This window comes from Moschus berezovskii, chromosome 4 (assembly GCF_049115385.1).
Source record: "Moschus berezovskii isolate FMDL1 chromosome 4, NW_MosBer_1.0, whole genome shotgun sequence".
Classification (NCBI taxonomy): domain Eukaryota; kingdom Metazoa; phylum Chordata; class Mammalia; order Artiodactyla; family Moschidae; genus Moschus; species Moschus berezovskii.
In genome coordinates, this window is record NC_142463.1 from 102,505,612 (window position 1) to 102,525,079 (window position 19,468).

General features: G+C 41.8%; 2 protein-coding genes across 2 annotated transcripts in view; both read right to left on the reverse strand.

The window, feature by feature from the left end:
- Positions 1-250, reverse strand: part of LOC148778140 (myomegalin-like) — a 45,677-nt gene extending 45,427 nt beyond the window's left edge. The window contains 1 exon segment of the mRNA XM_088836013.1: positions 236-250. Within this exon segment, the coding sequence (XP_088692139.1) occupies positions 236-250 (15 nt within the window).
- Positions 1-19,468, reverse strand: part of LOC129556737 (myomegalin-like) — a 631,881-nt gene that overhangs the window by 159,454 nt on the left and 452,959 nt on the right.

The following is a 19,468-nucleotide window of genomic DNA, read 5'->3' on the forward strand; positions in this document are numbered from 1 at the left end:
TGGACCCAGCGTGACAACGTTTTCCCACCACTGAGTGCGGAGAGGGTCCCCGATTTCCTTGGGATCAGGGCAGCCCTGCTCCTCCCACGTTTCCATTGTTGGGATCAGTCGTGCATGGGGTGAGTACCTAGATGAGGAACCTTCCTGCAAGGGTCTTGTGTCCTACAGCAGCTGAGGTCTCTTCCAGCCCCAGGGCCGAGAACGGTTCAGCGATTTCCTAACCCCTTTCTCTTACCTCCCCTCCTCCCATCTCCCTCAAACCCTTGTCCAACACCAACATCCTGTGCCGGAAGGGGTTCTTGCCCCATTTTGTCTAAAAGGAATTTAATCCATTCATTCACTCACTTAAAATGAACAGTCACCCTGGGACACAAACATCTATGCCCCACACTAAGGGACAAGTAGCTGCAGTTCGTGGTCTAGATATACGTCCAGGGAAGTGCTGACCAACAGAAATTTTTGCAATTTTATGCCTCTGCTGTTCAGTTCAGTAGACACTAGTCACACGTGGCTACTGAGCCCGAGGAAATGATTTTCTTTCAAACATCTAAAAGTAAAATATTCTTTTTAAAAATACTATCCTGTTATGGCTAATCCTTTTGAAGAAATTCTGACTGGCACTGACAGAATTAGTAGCAATACAAAGAATCACTGTTCATAATTTTGTATCTGAAACTATGAATACTGCTTAAAAGAATTTTCATTAAGCTTTTTTCCTATAACAGTCCCAATGGTATGTCTATCTTTTTAAATTAATTCAAATGGTCACATATGTGGCTGGTGGCTGCCATATCAGACAGCACAAATATAGGGTGTTCCTTCTTCTCCACATCTGTAAAAATAAGACTGCTCATCAAATTTTAGATTAAGACCTATGGCTCACATTACTGATTTCTTCTGAAAATGTAGGAATTTATAATGGTTAATTCATCTGGACACCAAAGAAAACGTATCGTTGATACTCCTTGGGTCTTACAGAACCTGCACGTTAGAGAACCCTGAGATCCAGTTCTGACGCTGGCCTTGGAAAACAACCTGTTACAACTCCTCTTCTGGCCACTGGGTAACCTGAGCCTCAGAGATTAGGCGGCTTGACCACAGTTACATAGCTAGCCCTGTATAAGAGCCATGCCAAGATGGCACGTCTCTGGACTTTCAGGCAGAGACCACTCACTGTTCCTTCTGGTGACAAATCAGATTTTTGTCTCCTCCTCCAAGAGCAGAGAACCTGCTCCTGAGCTCGCACACCATGAATGAAAGGCTCTGCATAAATAATGAGCATTCACTACCCTCTACAGGTAAGGTGAGCAGGGCCAGCTCACACCTACACGCCATCTCTTGGCATCTGCAAGGTTATGCCAGGGTACTTGCAATGGCCCCGGCCAATCTCATGAAAAAGTACTAAAAGCATGTTGTCCTACCAGCTTAGTTTTATGACTCATTTGCTGGTCTTTACCGTGAATGTTGTGTTAACTTTGGACCAAGGCAGTAGCCTATTCAATAAAGCCCTACTCACAAGGAGACACCTTTACCGCTCGGCATCTTTAGAGCTCTGCGGCAGACTGTTGTACAATAGAGATTTCCAATACTTACTTTTTTAAACCAGCCCCAGAACCGTCTCATTCAGGACACTGGTTGTGCAGAGGTGAATAAACACACTTCCTAAGCTGTGGCTGCTTTGGGAACTCATTGAACCCAGGATGCTAATTCACTTGAGGACAACCGTGTTGTATTATGCTCACTTTGAATAACACTACTGTTGTTCACTATTCCCTGAACAATAGAGATCAGAACCTTTTTTCTTTCTCTGCAAAGAAAATGAATTGTTCCACTCAGTGACAGACTTAAAAAACACACTTTTCATATTGTTTCCCTTCTGAGTGTTGAAAAGAAGAATCCTGTGGTTGAAGAAAGTTCAGCTCTAGGAGGTCAGAATTCTCACCCCGACCAGACCACACTGGGCTCACATCCTACGATGATTCCTGCACAGGATTCCAGAAGTAAGGTAAGAGGAGATCGAAAGGGTGCTTGTCACTGGCCTTGAAGGCTTCTGTCTAACCCTTTCTGCTCTCCACTTACCTTTGTCGACCTTTCTGATGCCACTCTGCCTTTCTATTAATAATGTTCTCTCTTTAATTCACTCTGGGGCAGGATACCATGATTTTGACTTCATCAAGAGTTAAATGGAGACAAAGCAAAAATGCCCATTTCATCCTGACACTACTGCATAGGGGTTTTGTTTTCCTTATTCATTTTCTCAGCAGCAGCAGTCTGCGGTACTTCCTTCAGGGCAGCTTGAAGGCTACCTTCCGTTCCGTTCCGTCGCTCAGTCGTGTCCGACTCTTTGCGACCCCGTGGACTGTAGCCTACCAGGCTTCTCCGTCCATGGGATTCTCCAGGCAAGAATACTGGAGTGGGTTACCGTTTCCTTCTCCAGGGGATCTTCCCGACCCAGGGATCAAACCTGGGTCTCCTGCATTGGCGGCAGATGCTTTAACCTCTGAGCCACCAGGAAGGCTACCTTAGCCTTTACCAATTTGAATGCAAAAGGCTTTTTTGAAAGTGTTTGAGGGGTAAATTAAATATATATATATTGAAATAAGTTTTCCCACAAAGTCCTGCCTGTAAGTTTACAGTAGACAAGCCTCTGCTGTTACCATTCCTGGTTTTTAAAATGACAGTAAGAACTTCTCTTTTTGTGGAGAATACCCTTTTCGAAGCTTTTACAAAGCAACAAAACACTATCCTCAGAACTATAAATTTCTAATTTAAAGGTACTATACTTTATATTGATGAAGTTATTGCTAGTGTTTGATAAATATGAAATAAAATGTTCTGCCACCTTCAGAACTACTGAAAGCTAAGAATCTGTTCATTCAAATTTAACTTGCCTCTCGATCTCCAGGGTAAGTTTTACATGTTAGGCTGGAAATTTTATTAAAAACTTTTATTCGAGGCTTCAATAATAGTTCTCAAGTTGTGGTTCTCCCGAGTTTCAAGACCCTGAATCATACAGAAGGAGGTGCCACCAAAACTTCCCTCTCTTGAAGAATTACTTTCTATCCACTATCTGACTCTATATAGAAATAAACTTCTAACATGCAATACTTTAAAATCTTTGGGCAAAATTTAAGTGGTATGAAAATATAAGGTCTTTTTAATCATGGAGGCAAAAAGTCATACTTTTGTGCTTCTTAAATTGAGGATGGCATAATTATTGAGAACCTGGACTCGAGAGCCAGATTGTCTAGGTTAGATTTCTGCTTGCATCATTAGTTATGTGACTTTAGACAAATCCTTTTCATAACTTAGTTCCCTCACTTCTTACGGTTAATAGTAATATCCGTTCCATACACTTTTCAGCTATAAAGGGTTTGGTGCCTTTGAAGTGCTTGAAACAGTGCTTGGCATCCACTCAGTATATTCCTTATTATTACTATCTTACAATATTATTGACAAACTGGTTTACGTGCTAGAACTTAGAGAGCTGAAAAATGCCACAGAACCTAAATGTACTCAGCAGAACACTCAGTGGTAAAGAATCCGCCTGCCAGTGCAAGAGACACAGGTTTGATCCCTGGGTCGGGAAGATCCTGTGGAGGAGGAAATGGCAACCCACTCCAGTATTCTTGCCTGGGAAATCGCATGGACAGAGGAGTCTGGTGGGCTACAGTCCATGGGGTCACAAGAGTCAAATAGAACGGATTGACTAAACAACAACAGTGTTTTCAGGGGATGATCTTCAGTCTACCTCTTCACTGCTGACTACGGAGGTGTGAAGTAACACTCTTCAGTTATTCCTACTTTGCAGGACACTTGAGAAAAACACAGATCTATCAGTAGATTAAGATGAACTCTTGAATAGGTGTTTTAACAAATAGGATTCATCATCATTAACTAATAACTCCTTAAAACTCCATCATGCACAATTATAAGCCTTGAGGGAAAGTCATGAAGTGTCATTTTAATTCTTCAGTAATGAGCCCCAACTGGGCTGCAACAAGAGCATTTTCTCCAAATTCTACTCTACCGTCATTCTTGTTTTCTTTTTAAGCCATTTATATGCAACCAACAGAAAAGGAGTAATATTTTCCCATAAAGTTACTCAGAACACAGGAGTCATAGCTGACTAATTTTGAAATGTGATTTAAAGAGCTAAACTTTATAGCATGAACAAGTTTGCAGTAAGAAGTGCCTGGCTGTTTTTCCCTCGGTGCCAGGCTCTTTATGTGCTCTGGGCCCACCTCCCTCACTCTTAGACACTCTACCATGAAATTATAAGAACTTTCACCTGTTCACCTCATGAACCAACTATTGATGACTTAAATATTATGATCCTACATGAGAGGATCAAACAAAAAAGGTCTCCTATCAAACTGCAGATTTACCTGCATCTGTTCCCTTCTAGAACCATAAGAAAACTAAGATTTCATAGAGTCTTCCATAAGCTTCTCCTGAGAAAATTCTTTAACTAGACATTCTAATATCAGAACCAAAGTAGCTAGGGGAAAAAAAAAAATTAGTCTGCAGTCAAGTTCCTTTATGGTGTATCTTTGCTTTTACATCACAGTATCTCTTAAGTACCCTTCCAGTTTACAAGCTTATAATTCAGAAGGCAGCTGTTTTCAGTGACTTAAAATTCTGTAATGTCAAGGAATTCTTCCTTCCATGATCTCTTTGTTCCTCAAAGAACACAAGAAACAGGCCTTGCCAGAACATACACAGGGACAGCACCACCCATCATGACAATTGTTCAGTTGCTCAGCTGTGTCCGACTCTTTGACTCCATGAGCTGTAGCATGCCAGGCTTCCCTGTCTTTCACTATCTCCTGCATAGCTCATGACAATAGGCTCCTCAAACTTTCATCCCACTTTCTACCACTCTCCTTCAGCAAGCAGAGCAGGAAGGGTTTTTTAAGGTACAGTAATCCATTTCACATTTCTAGGGGACGTTAAATGCTGTTTCTTCAGCCTCATTTCCTTGAGAGTAGGAAAATTCAGGTTTCTTCTGCTTCCTTCCTTTAGGTAAATAAATACAAAGGCTCACTCTATTTCAGAGCCTTATTTAACTTGGAGCTTTAGTACAATCATCAGTAGACTGGTTCTCCTATAAGGGGAAAAATAAGATAAAGAGCTTTCTCTACTTTTCTCATTAATCTTTTAAGAATGAAAACAAATAATTACTGTTTGGCCTTTGATACTTTTATTGGATAAGTAACAATTTTGTGTTTCAACTAAAATAGCTGAAATTCTAACACATATATATATTAAAAAGTACATGATCCATGCTAGCACAAATGTTAACACAGTTTAACACAACACAGTGCCATAAAGAAATGAAAACTTACAGCTTGTTTTGGTGGGTAAATAGGCCTAAAAGGATCTAGTGCCAAGTTACTGGATGTAACGTTACTTCCTTCTTCATCTAAATTGTTAAGAATCACTTTTTCTCAACAGCCCTAAGATCAAAACTTTAAGTGGTAAAAAGTAAACCTGCTTTTATTATCAAATTGATCATCCTTAGTGGAAACAGACAAATTCATGGTTTATAAAACATACTTGTATATACACATGCCTCTAAAGTTTACAGACTGAGGGGGTATTTCAAAGCAATTATTTTGAAATTGCGAAAGGAAGCACTGTCTATTCATGTTATACACTAAAAACAAACCTACATGCTAGACAACCTATTTGCTAGACAACCATGAGTTCTAAAAGGGAACAAGGAAGTTGATTTGGTTCATGTACTTAACAACCATAGTCTTCATCATTATTTTAGATCAAACATTTTCTGATGTTGCTGAACTTTTTATTTTATCCTTCCAGCTTTAGCAAGAAGAAAACGGTATGATAATGATTTTTATTTCTGGAATTTGACTTTAAATAACAAAAAGGGAAAGTAATGCAAAAAGAATTCATATGTCACTTTATAAGTTGAATTACTCTTATTTGAAATCTGATAAAATTAGTATTGTTAGCGCTACAGTTTTATGTCTCTCTCCCACTTCCCATCCTTTGCTGGAAGCAAATTACAAACACTGATTTTTTATTTGGGAAATTTATCCTGGCTCAGTGATGATGGGAAGAAGCTGAGGACTTATCTTCTATCAATACTCACACTACTGACAATCTATGATTATCTTTTAATTGTAATAAAAATGATTTAACAAAGTTAATTGCTCCAAATATCTAGTGACAAGGTAGCTTAAATCCATGTACCAAAATGCATTAAGACACGGAAACTATCACCCCACAGAAATTATTCTGCTGTCCTGGCCTGTTGACTCATTCCTTCTGTTTTTCTGATTGGGTTGCCTTGTATGAGCTCCATATTCCCAGCTATTTTTTCTGCAGTACAAATGATTCTGCAGTACAAAAGGTAGAAGAATGAAAGCTCTCTGAGCTTTACCCCAAAGAGAAATGAGAGAAAGTTCTCTAAATGTGTGTGTCTCACAGGATATTAGTATCTGAAAAACAAAGCTAATTTCACTTATCACACCTCTAGTACCATTTCTACAAGGCAGGATGGAAAACGGACTTTAGAAGTGTGTGAGTCACTGGATTCCTTCCCCACTCTCTAGGAAGGTTGTCACGTATCCCTGCACACTGGCTGCAAACCTATAGACCCTAGTTGAAGAAGCAACTTGAGTTTCTCAGGGATGTGAAGATTCTGTGACTTAAAGAGGAAAAGAAAGAAAATGACCAATAAGTCAGAAAACAATAACTTCATCATATCAACAGGAACCAGAGTTTTCTAATACTAGCTCAAAGAAAGCAAAGGTATTAAATAACTGTTTCCTCTAGGGCTTACACTCCAAAGGGAAGTGATTTTAGGTAGGTCACTTATTCCTCAATGAAAGGAGCAGTTTGGGATGTAATCTGATCTGTTTCTCCTTGTCCTAATCAGAGGGTTCTAGATCCAACTGAAGCAGAGAGGGGAAGAAGATGACTGAAGCAGAGAGAACTGAACTCAATTTTCTTGAACTGTTTTGAAGCTATGAACCAGACTTCTCAACCAGACACTGGATTAGAAGCATAAGCAAGCATAAAAGTGATAGGCCTTTTAGCGGAATCTGCCCCTGGGGTCATTCAGGTACAAATGGTGCCAGTAGAATAAACTAAAGAACCTCCTCAGGAAACTTATGGCTTGGATCTACTATCCTATTCAGGTCAAAATTTTCTTGATCTTTCACAGATCTCTGACTGTACATAATGACAAAGAAAAATCTTTTAAAAATACAAATGAGGAAGCCGAAGAAATGAAAATACTGCTGCTGTCCACAAATGAATGAAGTGGGTATGGGAGGGGCCGGGGGGTGAGGGTGAGACTACACCTGATCAAAGTTAAAGGCTGACAATATGGAAACAGTGCCATCAGGCCTTGCAAAAAAGCTACTGTAACTCGACTAAACAGTTAAAAAGAGAACACCAGAAGATGCTGATTTATACTAGGTATTATCAATTATCAGACTTCAGTGAGAGTTTAATCCTGTAATAGAAAAGAGTTTGAAGGAAATATCTATCAAAAGGACTTCCATTTCACTCATTAATAAATCTTCTTGGAGGTCCTTTTCAACTCTTTAGTTTCTAAAAACTATATAGACTTCAATTACCCCGACCTCTCACAACCATTACTACCAGAAAGGAAATATGTGAAAGACCAAATCTATCAATACAGATTTTTCTGAATTTAAGTTCTATGTTTCCAATTAAGCATCGTCTGAGTGAGAATTTGACTCCATTTTCTTTCACCTTTTTTCCCCTTCAAACACAAGGTTCTATAAGCACACAATGCTTTATCTAAAGTCATTGTAATATTGAAAAACACCTGGCAAAGGTGGAACAATTCAGTAAAAGAAAAGGTCTGTGCTCCTAAAGAGGGAAAGAAATCTTATTATAGCATGCTAAATACGAGTATATGAATGAAGGGGCCAAAGCATCAACTATCTGCGGGATACAGAACAAAACTCATCAGAAGCATATTCTCTAATAAGATGCCAAATTATCACACAAAATTGTTAGACTGGCAAACTCTCTCCAGTTAGCACTGTTCACAAGCCTTGGAATACCAACTATACAGACCAGAAAGTCAGAACCAGGTTTTAGCCACATCTATGTTTCCCGTGGTCATGTATGGATGTGAGAGTTGGACTGTGAACAAAGCTGATCGCCAAAGAATCGATGCTTTTGAACTGTGGTGTTGGAGAAGACTCTTGAGAGTCCCTTATACTGCAAGGAGATCCAACCAGTCCATTCTAAAGGAGATCAATCCTGGATGTTCATTGGAGGGACTGATGCTAAAGCTGAAACTCCAATACTTTGGCCACCTCATGCGACGAGTTGACTCACTGGAAAAGACTCTGATGCTGGGAAAGGTTGGGGGTGGGAGGAGAAGGGGACGACGGAGGATGAGATGGCTGGATGGCATCACTGACTCTGTGGACATGAGTTTGAGTGTACTCCAGGAGTTGGTGATGGACAGGGGGGCCTGGCGTGCTGTGATTCATGGGGTCGCAAAGAGTCAGACACGACTGAGCGACTGAACTGAACTGAACTGATGGTATCAAGATCAAACTTCTAATTTCTGTGCCACTAAATCCCTTAACTTTCTCTGATATCAGAGAGATTATGGTGACGCTAAGAGGCTCAAACGAGCAGAGCATCTAGAAGACAGGTATGGGTAGAGGGACTCCGTGAATCCAGGTGCTGTTTGGAGGTGAAGGTACTCTGAGCTGTAATCATTTCCAAGAGTGTTTCAGAAGCTTTGAACGACCTTTATGAGGTCTTCCTTAATCTGTGTGGTCCTGGTCAGGGACTCCATGTCGGCAGCCTGACCCTGCAGCTCTTGCTCCTGCACAGCCACCATGGACTGGAGCGCAGAGAGTTCCATCTGCAGAGAAAGAAATCCTGAAGTCAGTGGGCAGAGGAAACAGTGGGTGTCATGGTTACATGCTGACACGGAAGCAGGCGCTTTTCCATATCATATTATTATCAACCAGTAGTGCAAATAAAAACTAGAACATGAACAGTGAGCTACTGGATCAGATCCATAAACCACACCATGTGATATCAAAGGCTGTTTCATAGGAAGTTGTAATGTGGTTTTAATGATGTCCTCTACTTTTTGTGAGCAATACAAAACATACCAAATTGGTTTGTTTTTTTAATTTTTTTTTTGGCTGTACTGCATGGCATGTGGGATCTCAGGGAAGTCCAGTAACGTTAGTTTTAATTGAGTATATGTGAGAGAAACAGGAACAACATAATGGCTAGGGTAGAACTGAAATTTTAGAAAAGGAGGGAAACAAGGGGATTTTTTTTAAACTCATATTTTTAAAATGCCTCACAATTTCACATCCTCAAAACTTGAGTCATATAACATGATTCTGTTTGTAAGGAGAGATATGGTAATGAAAAGAAATCCAATAAGAGAATTTCCTCACAGATATAAACACAGGTCTTACATTATAGATCTAACTATGGGAAAGAGGTGGAACAAAACCTGAGGAGCGCTATATGGACTGGCCAACGAAACTCAGTTTAGGAACCCATGACCCTGATCTTCGAAAGTAGAGGCGATGGTGACATAAAGGTTTTTCGTTTTAGCCTGTAACCCTATACTGTGGTCCGAAAGCTTCCTCTCTCTGCATCTAAGTGGGACAAACAACTAGTTGTATAGGGAGGCAGAAGGGGAAGGGATTCTGTAAGACTGAGAGGCCTCATCTAAGAAAATGATGAAAACTGTCACTAGAAATAGAGCATATGGATGGGAAACATTATCTGCTCCAGGAAAGGACTTCTGAGGAAGCATGCTGAGTCACAGAAGACCTGAGCTTAAATCGTAGCTTTAGTATTTTATAGTCACATAACGATTCCCCTCCTTCACCTTTTAAAACAGTGTTTCAGCTTTTTCTTCTATAAAATAAGGCCAACACTAACCTACTTTGCAGAGTTGTAAGTATGAGTGCTAATTTAAATGCCCAGTGCAGTGCATAACATCTAGCAAGTTCTCAATAAACATTATGGATCTTTCTTGAATATCTCTTGTCTATGTTTCTAAAACTAATTTCATGGATCTGTCATAATTATAAGCACCAATTATATAGCACTTCATTTTTTCACAAGTCCTCTATAATTATTTTATTCCAGTTAGACATGGGTAAAGAAAACTATGTTTAACTATCTTTATCTTGGACAACCAGCCTCCAGAATGTGTGAAAACAGACTGATGGTTAAGCCTCCCAGTCTATGGTAATTTTGTATGGCTTGCCTGAGCTCACTAATACAGGAGGTTACTTAGCCATTGGCCTAAGCATCTTCTCCTACCTGGGCCTTTGTGGGATCTGCCCCAGTTTTGTTCATTTCCTATAATTAGTACTCACAGCCTGCTTTCCCTTGTTAAAGCTTATCTGTGACTTTAGAATGAGAACTGATCACCTGGTTTAGGATTTTATAGTGTAAGTTATTCCGTGTAACAATAACCTGCACAAAGCAGTTGGTTTTTTTTTGGGGGGGGGGGTAAACAGTTTTTACATCTTCCCAAATATCAACCTGGTATGTCTTGAGCAGCCGGATTGAGATTTTTGCAGAGTGACCCCATGAGCCCATGTGGCCTGCATTTCCTCATCTCCTGGGAGATGTCTGTGGTTTGGACTCTCCAGAGCCACAGACCAGGGTTTGGGTGCTGGTGAGGAATCTGTGGCTAGCTCTAGAAAGACCTAGGCAAAAAAGAAAAATTCCCTGGAATCAGAGCATGTAAGGGGGCTTGGAGGGGAATGTGATAAGAGGCTGTTCTTACGGGAATCAAGGGGGTTGAAAGATGAAAGAAGTCGGTTGGGCATGTGTAACTGTCCACCATGAGGTCAGGAGAAGTTCAAGAGAGAGCAGCTGCCATTCTGGGACCAGAGACTAGAACTTCTTTGCCATTCAGGCTCTGGTCATCCTCCTCCTTACTCTGCCTCTGTTTTCCCCTCCTCCTACTTTAGGATTGACAAGGAAGCATATTATCCCTTAGAGCCTTCAGAAGGTAAGGCAGTCCTGTCGACATTTTGATGTTAGTCTAACGAGAACTTTGTTGGCCTCCAACAAAGTTGGAGATAATAAAAGTGTGTTCTTTTAAGATAATAAAAGTGTGTTATTTTAAGAGGCTAAACTCATGGTCACTTATTACAGCAGACACAGAACATCAATTCAATGTGTCTGTTACATTCACTCTAGAAGTTATAAGATGGGGGACATAATGAACCCTGTATGCATCTGCAGGTTTTCTGCTGACAGGTCAAGCAATATCGGTACACGTTGGAAGCATTTCATTAGATGTCTTTTTTCCTTTCCTTTTTTTTTCCCCTCAAGGACTCTCACCCTCTTTCCTGCACAGTTGTACCCAACATGGTTCTCACTGACAGCAAATTGGAAGACATTGGTGATGACACAGGTTGATTTCATTTGTTTTAGAATGGGTTCTAACATGTAGAGGGAAATAATATAATTTATGAAAAGTTAAATATTGTAGAATACTCCATCTTAAAGATACACTTTTTTGCAACTTTTTTTAAAAATTAGGGTGAAGAACTACCTTTCAAAGAATGAAACACAAAATAGCTTTTAGGAATTTTCCCCAAAAGTAATTTGTGATTTGATCCTGACCAGGTCTGAAATTTACATGATTCATATGCTGTTGTTTTCGTGAAAGCTTTGTCCACAAAATGTCTCTGCTTTTTAATATATTATCAAGGTTGGTCATAACTTTCCTTCCAAGGAGTAAGTGTCTTTTAATTTCATGGCTGCAATCAGCATCTGCAGTGATTTTGGAGCCCAAAAAAATAAAGTCTGACATTGTTTCAACAGTTACTAGGAAATAATTGTGGAATGAGTGTTTGATTTTAATTCTGGAAGGCAAAAGAATGTAACTGAGGATATTTTCCAAGGAATGCTTGAAGATCTTCATGTGGTTCAACTAATTGGTGGTTCAACTAATCTACTTTTTAATTAAAAGAGAACAAACTTATATATATAGGTTTGAATCAGTGTTATAGAACAATAGGTCTTGAACTGTGACCTACAGCTTACCCACATCAGACACATGTGTGGGTACTTATGTGAAAAATTCAGACTCTAGGACTCCACACCAACTAAATCTCTGGGAAATGGAAACCAGGAAGCAGCTTTTTAAATCACAACAGCTCATTCTAAGATTCTCTAAATTTAAGAACCACTGTTTAATATTTTTAAATAGGAGATAAAAAGGCAAGACAGTAAATTATTCTTTTAAACTTAGACTTTAAGTGTTAGTGAGCTGAACTCTTGGTGGCAGTTTGTCATCCCTATTCTTCCCCACTCAGCCCTGGGATGAGTGCTGAAAGTAGAAATGAAGTAGGGAAAGAAAAACTTGTTTCTTTATATATATATATTTTGCTCTAATGGCCATCAAAAAGACTATTTCATTTCCTCTTACCAACCCTGCCCACTAGTTATGTTAGTCTTCAACATACCCTTAGAGCAACGTATATGAGTAAATATCCTGCATTTGTTCACATACACACACTTTCTAAAGGACTGTGAAGACACAGACAAAGCTTTAACACAGCTGGGGGCTGCTTGCTGCTGCTGCTGCTGCTAAGAAAAGAAAAGAGCAGTGGGTGGGTTGCTGATGACCGACTCCATCCAATGCCTCATTTGCCTGGATGCAGCCTTTTTCTGAGAATCCCAGTTCTCTTCTGCTGGAACTGGGCTGCATCCCAGCATTCACCTGTGTGGCTGCACTTCTCCACCAGGTGGGGACCAGGGAGCTAGGAGTTAAAAGGAGAGTTTGAATTGGGTTTGTACCCTGGGCACGTTTACGGGGTTAGGATCTGTGCAGAAACAACCCCCCCCTTTCTGTAATAACTCTTGATGATGGAAAAATGTTCTGCAGATGTTGGCCCCTGGCATTCTGGAAGGGTCTGAGAGTGGGCTGCTAGGGGACCAGGGTGCGGGACTGAGAAGGATGTGACCGTGAGAGCACAGAGGTAGTCACTGACTTTCACACCCCTGCTCCGCCCCGAGGCCCAGGGTGGGGAGGATGAGGGGTGCACTGGGAAGGACTTGGCACTGCCAGGGCCTTTGCTTTACCTCACTCTGTGAGCGGGGACTAGAGGAGGAATGGGAGAGGATGCCCTGGAGGGAAAGGGGTGGATCCTAAATGAGACTTCATCTCACAGGCTGACCTACCAGCTTTGTGTTTACCTGTGGGCTTGGAGTGATGCTGGCACATGGAGGGGCCTGAGGATAGGTCCCCAGTTATGCTCACTTCCTGAGGTCTCATCACGTACCACTGGCCACTGCAGTTCTGTCCTGGAAGAGAGTGGGGCTGGGCAGGGTTGGGCACCATCCTGCAAAGGAGACATTTCCCCTTGAGAAGCCACCTTGACAAGGGACTTTCTTTACTTAAGCTGAGTCATGCTTGTTGCTGCTAGGATTTCAAGGTCTTCATTCTGGGCCATTTGTTTAATGTTGGGGCTTTTTCCTTCATGAGAATCTCCGTGGAATTTTTGTCTGAAATGCAGTTTCTCGAGCCTTATTCCCAAGTTTCTAACAGGTCCTAAAGTGTCTCTGCTGTAGATTTTCTATACTGTGAGACCAGCACCCAGGGATTGGGGCCTGTCTCCTGTATGATATCACAGTCAATCATCCAAGGTTAGTACCGCTTTCTCGATTTTACATGATCCATTCTTCTCCACTATACATGAGATCCATGTGCTCAAAGAGGGCAATGAAATCACCATGTAAAGTAGACTTGGTATTTTGGTAGAGTTGGAATTTGCATCTTGGACTTCTGTCACCAGGGCTGTGCTTTCATTGTTTTCACATAGACACAGGGCAGAATTGATGGAAATAGGGTAGGGAGTAGAAGACATCAGTAAGAGTTAGTGATTCCTGGTAACTAGTATTGGTCTGCTTGACAAGCATTTACTGAATGTTCTCTGTGGCAGGCTTTGAAGAGGCTCTGGGGAGGCAGGTTGACTAAAGCACAGAGAGTACCTGGCTCTCAAAAATATGGCCTCTAGCACAGGAGCCAGATGTTTTAGAGAATCACATCTAATTTTTAAATAAAGAGTGTGATGTATTTAATATTCATGCATTCCTTGGTCCCATTGTGTCCACCAAGGTGGAAAACAGTATAAATTTAGGACTATTGGAAAGAGATTGGGCTTCCCTGGTGACTCAGATGGTAAAGAATCCGCCTGCTATGCAGGAGACCTGAGTTCAATCCCTGGGTCAGGAAGATACCCTGGAGAAAGAAAGGAATGCTAAGTATAAATATAGGACTATTGAAAAGAGATGAAATTCTTTTGGGGAAATGTCTGTCAGCTATTTTTATTTTAGGAAGGGAAATAAGAAGTATGTTTGATCAAATGTCTCCTGAAGTTTAGCCATGGGTTCCTGGTGCTTTTGGATACAAAAACTTGTGGTCAAGGTTTGTGTGGCAGCTATGCTGCATCAGGGTGTGGGAATTTAGGCGAAATGTCCATCTCTCTCTGGGCCTCAGTGTCCTCATCTGTAAGATAAGGTTATTCAGATTCTCCAAATTCCTTTCCTGCTGAGTTTTTTCTGAGTGCATGAGAGACTGAGATGCATGTTAAGTGTTCCCTGGGATCTGCAGCCAAGACCTGACCTTGGTTCCTTCTCTGTGTGTCTCCTATAGGAGCCTCAACTGGGCCCACACACTGGAAACACAGAAAGGAGAGAGGGGATGGAAGAAAGGAAGCAACAGGTTCAGAGGATGAGAAAACCCAAAGAAAAGCAAGGTAATGGTCGAGGAGCTGTTTGCCAAGGGAGGTGAGCATAAGGACAAGTTGAGTTTGGAAAATTCAGTGGGAAGTGAGGAATGCACAGCATCACCTGAGTTCTCAAGGAGCAACCTGAGCTGAGCAGGAAGGACCAGGAGAGGAGCTTAGTCCACAGTGAGCTTGTGCACCTGCCGAGGACATCCACACGATGGATCCAGTTGGTTTGTACTCTGGGAGCACCAATCCCAGGAGGAGGAGGAGGAGGTTTATACTGCTGGGAGCACCAATCCCAGGAGGAGGAGGAGGTTTATACTGCTGGGAGCACCAATCCCAGGAGGAGGAGGAGGTTTATATGCTGGGATCACCAATCCCAGGAGGAGGAGTAGGTTTATACCACTGGGAGCACCGATCCCAGGAGGAGGATGAGGTTTATATGATGGGAGCACCAATCCCAGGAGGAGGATGAGGTTTATGCTGATGGGAGCACCAATCCAAGGAGGAAGAGGAGGCTAATACTGCTGGGAGCACCTATGCCAGGAGGAGGATGAGGTTTATACTGCTGGGAGCACTTATGCTAGGAGGAGGATCAGGTTTATACTGCTGGGAGAACCAACCCCAGGAGGGGGATGAGGTTTATATGCTGGGAGCACCAATCCCAGGAAGAGGAGGAGGTTTATACTCTTGGGAGCACCAATCCCAGGAGGAGGATGAGGTTTATATGCTGGGAGCACCAATTCCAGGAGAATGAGGTATATATGCTGGGAGCACCAATCCCAGGAGGAGGATGAGATTTATACTGTTGGGAGAACCAATCCCAGGAGGAGGACGATGGGACCTTGAGGCTCTGCCCTAGACCCCCAGCCGGCAACTTGGAAGTGCCCACACGTGGATGTCCTCCAAGTAAGTGTGCAGTAAGGTACATAAATGGTGTTTGGGGAAGAATTAGAGATCTTCATTCTTATCAGGGGCCAGGAGAATGGGGCTCATTTCTGAAGAAGAGATGGTAATCATATTCTTCTGCATTTACGATTTTGAGGTTTTACACACATCATCTCTTACCTATGTGTTGAGTGCTTAATTTGCAGACAAGAAAATGTATACTGTTCCATTTTATAAATTTGTTAAAAAGGCAAATTCATCTAAACTGGCAATGGTTGCTTGGGGCTAAGAGTTGAGGGAGTGATGGACTGCAAAGGGGAACAAGGAAAGTTGTGACCGATGGAAACACCCTGCATCTTGATTGTGGCTGTGGCTTCCATAGTGTGTACATCTATCAAAATGCATTTAGCTGCATATTTTTCAATGGTGCAGTCAAGAGGATTCATATAAAAATCTACCATATTTCTCCATACCAGCAGTGTTAGGAAATGAAATTCAATAAAACATAATAGAGATAAACATCCATGATCATTTAATGCTTAAGAATACAGATACTGACGACTCCTGAAAACTATTGCTGAGAGAAATTAAAGAAGACCTACATAAATAGAATATATGTTATAGATTGGAAGACAATATTTTTAGAATGTCAAATCCTTGTTTTTCTGAATAGTATTGCAACTGGCATTTGGGGGGAGGTATATTTTGCAGGCTAATTATAACATGTAAGTAGAAATCAAAGTATCTCAGTTAGCCAAGACACACTGAAGGAGAATTAAGCTGGAGGGTTTACTCTACTAGACTTCAAAACTCAGGTTAAAACTATAGCAATTAAGACACTATACTGGTGTAAGTAAACAGAACACAAACTGCTGAAGGAAAGAGGGAAGAGTAACAAAGTTACCCACACCCATATTCAGTTTCTTAATAAGTCACCAATATGCGTCACGGGGTGGTGATAGACTTTTCTGCAAAATATCTGTTGTGAAAAACAGTATCAAGTGAGAGATTACTAATACATTTGGGAAGTTTTTGGTAGAAATGCAGTATAGGTAAAGGAAACAGCTACTTGGAAGAATCTGAGACAAGAGTGAACTGGAAAATGTGGGATGAGGTTTCGGAGTAGAAGGGTCGTTACCTGGATGTGGTTCCAGCACTTACAGCAAGGAGGTCTCGGCCCGTTAGAGACCCTCTGTGTGCCTGTTTCCTCATCTGCAAAGCAGCAGAGAGTTATCTTTTGGGCACCAGTCAATTTTGAACACTAGAAGTACCATAAATGAAATAATCGTCCCCTCAAATCATGAGGGAGGTCAGTGAAACCAGCGGGTAAAGCTAAGTGCACACCTGAGCACCTTTAACAAAGAGACTCCAGGTCCCACCTCAACTCGCTGAGTCACACTTGCTACAGGTGAGGACTGTGCACTTGTTTGGGACTAACTGTCCCAGGTGATTCTTACAATGATCAGCTTGGGGACAGAACACACTGAGCTGTATACCTTTTACCCCAAACACAGAAGTAGGACAGAGCAGAAGAACAAGGGTGTTTCCACTCCAGTGACTAAAGCAGAGAACTATTGGAAGACTCTAGAATTGAAAGACTAGGCCCATCTGACCCCATTTAACTCTTCTCCAGTTTACAGCAGAGACAAATACCCTGGGGACACACGCCTGTGGCACCTGACTATCCACTTGAGGAAAGCCCTAATTTTAAATTCAGTCTGGTTTTGAGTGCAAGCTAAATTCACCCAGTTTGCTCATTGATGGGACCAATCTTCTCCAAGCTGCCACTTTCTGAAAAATAACTCGTATTGCTATAAATGCAAACTTCAACAAAGCTATTTGTTACAAAATTTTAAAAATACTCAACCTAAAAAGAAACCAGAAAGTGAGCAAGAACATTCCATTTCAGGAGAGTTCGGCCCAATAGAGCACAGTCACTGAGAGAAAAGATCCTTGAGTAGAAGGGAAGTGGTCCCTTCCTGTCCTGGGACATCCTGCTAACTTCAGTGGGCTGGGAAAGCAGCTGCCCATTCTAACAGATGGATTCTCAGGGGCGCTAGTGGTAAAGAACCCGCCTGCTAATGTAGGACACGCAAGAGACACGGTTTTGATCCCTGGGTCAGGAAGATTCCCTGGAGGAAGAAATGGCAACCCACTCCACTATTCTTGCCTGGGAAATTCCATGAACAGAGGAGGATGGAGGGCTAGAGGATCACAAAGATTCAGACACAACTGAAGCAACTTAGCACAGCACACGTTCTAACGGACAGGCTGCTCTTTCCTCCAGATGGTGTCTAGTGTCCTGAAACACATAAGCACTCAGGAAGACTTTAGAAGGGCCCAGCCTTCACTTCTGCTATTGCTCAGTGCATAGAAATGGATTAGTTGAAAAAAGGTAGGGCTCTAGGAATAAAGTCAGGTCACAGAGAAAAGGAGGAGTATGAAATGGGGCCAAGGCAGAATAAAAACAATAGGTTTCTCCTACCGACACAATGCAAAGTAAAAGCTTACTTGCCTTGATAAAGTGTTTTTTGTTTTTTAATTTTAACTTTAGTCTAATAAATTATTTTACGTACCTCTACTACAATGGTGTTACCTTGAATGATTATGATGAAAGAAAGTATCATAATATGTGTGAAATGCCCGGCACGGTGTCATTCAATGAACTATACCTGTTATATACTTCTGTAGCATGGCAAAATCATCCCTGTTTGACCTCAAGTCAGATATCTTTTGTGAATTTTTTGGTTTCATCACATTTAAAATGAAGACATTTGACACGTTTTTCTTTCCCCCACAGAAAGTCAGGCCCCACAGCAACCGGAAAATAGATTTCCCTAAAGCCTTTGCTGAGTCTCACACACCGAGTATCATGAATCACTGTAGTGGGAAGACCGCGTGGGGTGTGGGGAAGATTAGCTTTCATAAATAGTTGTTCCAATTTTGCCTCTCTTACCTTAACATGAACAAATGCCCAGTGGCCTGTTGTCATCCCCATCTCACCCTCCATCCAGGTAGAGCAACAGCTCAACTGAAGAGACGGATGCTGTACGGGTTCCCCAAGTCTCTGACTCACAAGACCCGGGTAGGACGAGATGCTGAGGAAGTGAGGAGTTGGTTCAGACCATCACTATCCGAGGGCCTGCCTGTCTCTCCTCAAACTCAGCTTCTGTGTCGCTGAACACAATGCTTAAATTCCCTTTGAATCATCATGATCCCTGCCCTACGACCTTGAACTTCACCATGCTCTGTTTTTGGAATATAACCACAGGTCAGTGGCATGAGGAAAACTCCAAGAGATGGATCAAACTGTGTGCCACGAACACTGCTCTGGAACCCTGGTCTGTTCAATGTGTGGGTGAGCTCAATGAGCACAGAACAATATGACGAGGCAGTCAGATCTTTCCTAAACAGATAGGCACCCCATGTATTCAGTGGCTCATGGTAAAGAATCAGTCTGCATTGCAGGAGACAGAGGAGATGTGGGTTCGATCCCTGGGTCAGGAAGCTCCCCTGGAAGAGGGCATAGCAACCCACTCCAGTATGCTTGCCTGGGGAATCCCCATAGACAGAGGAGCCTGACGGGCTACAGTCCTGGGATTGCAAAGCGTCAGACAAGAATGAAGTGACTGAGCACAAGCACACCGTGTTTTCAAGGACATCCACAGAAACTCTTTTAGTCACTTTGACAGCTTGGAAAGAGCTCTTGTGAGGCTCAATGAAATACATAAATGAAACTATGAAGTGCAGTGTTTAGTAACATTTAAAAAAATCAAATAGAACAACCCAGACCCAGAGGAAGAATTTAGAAGGTAGGGATG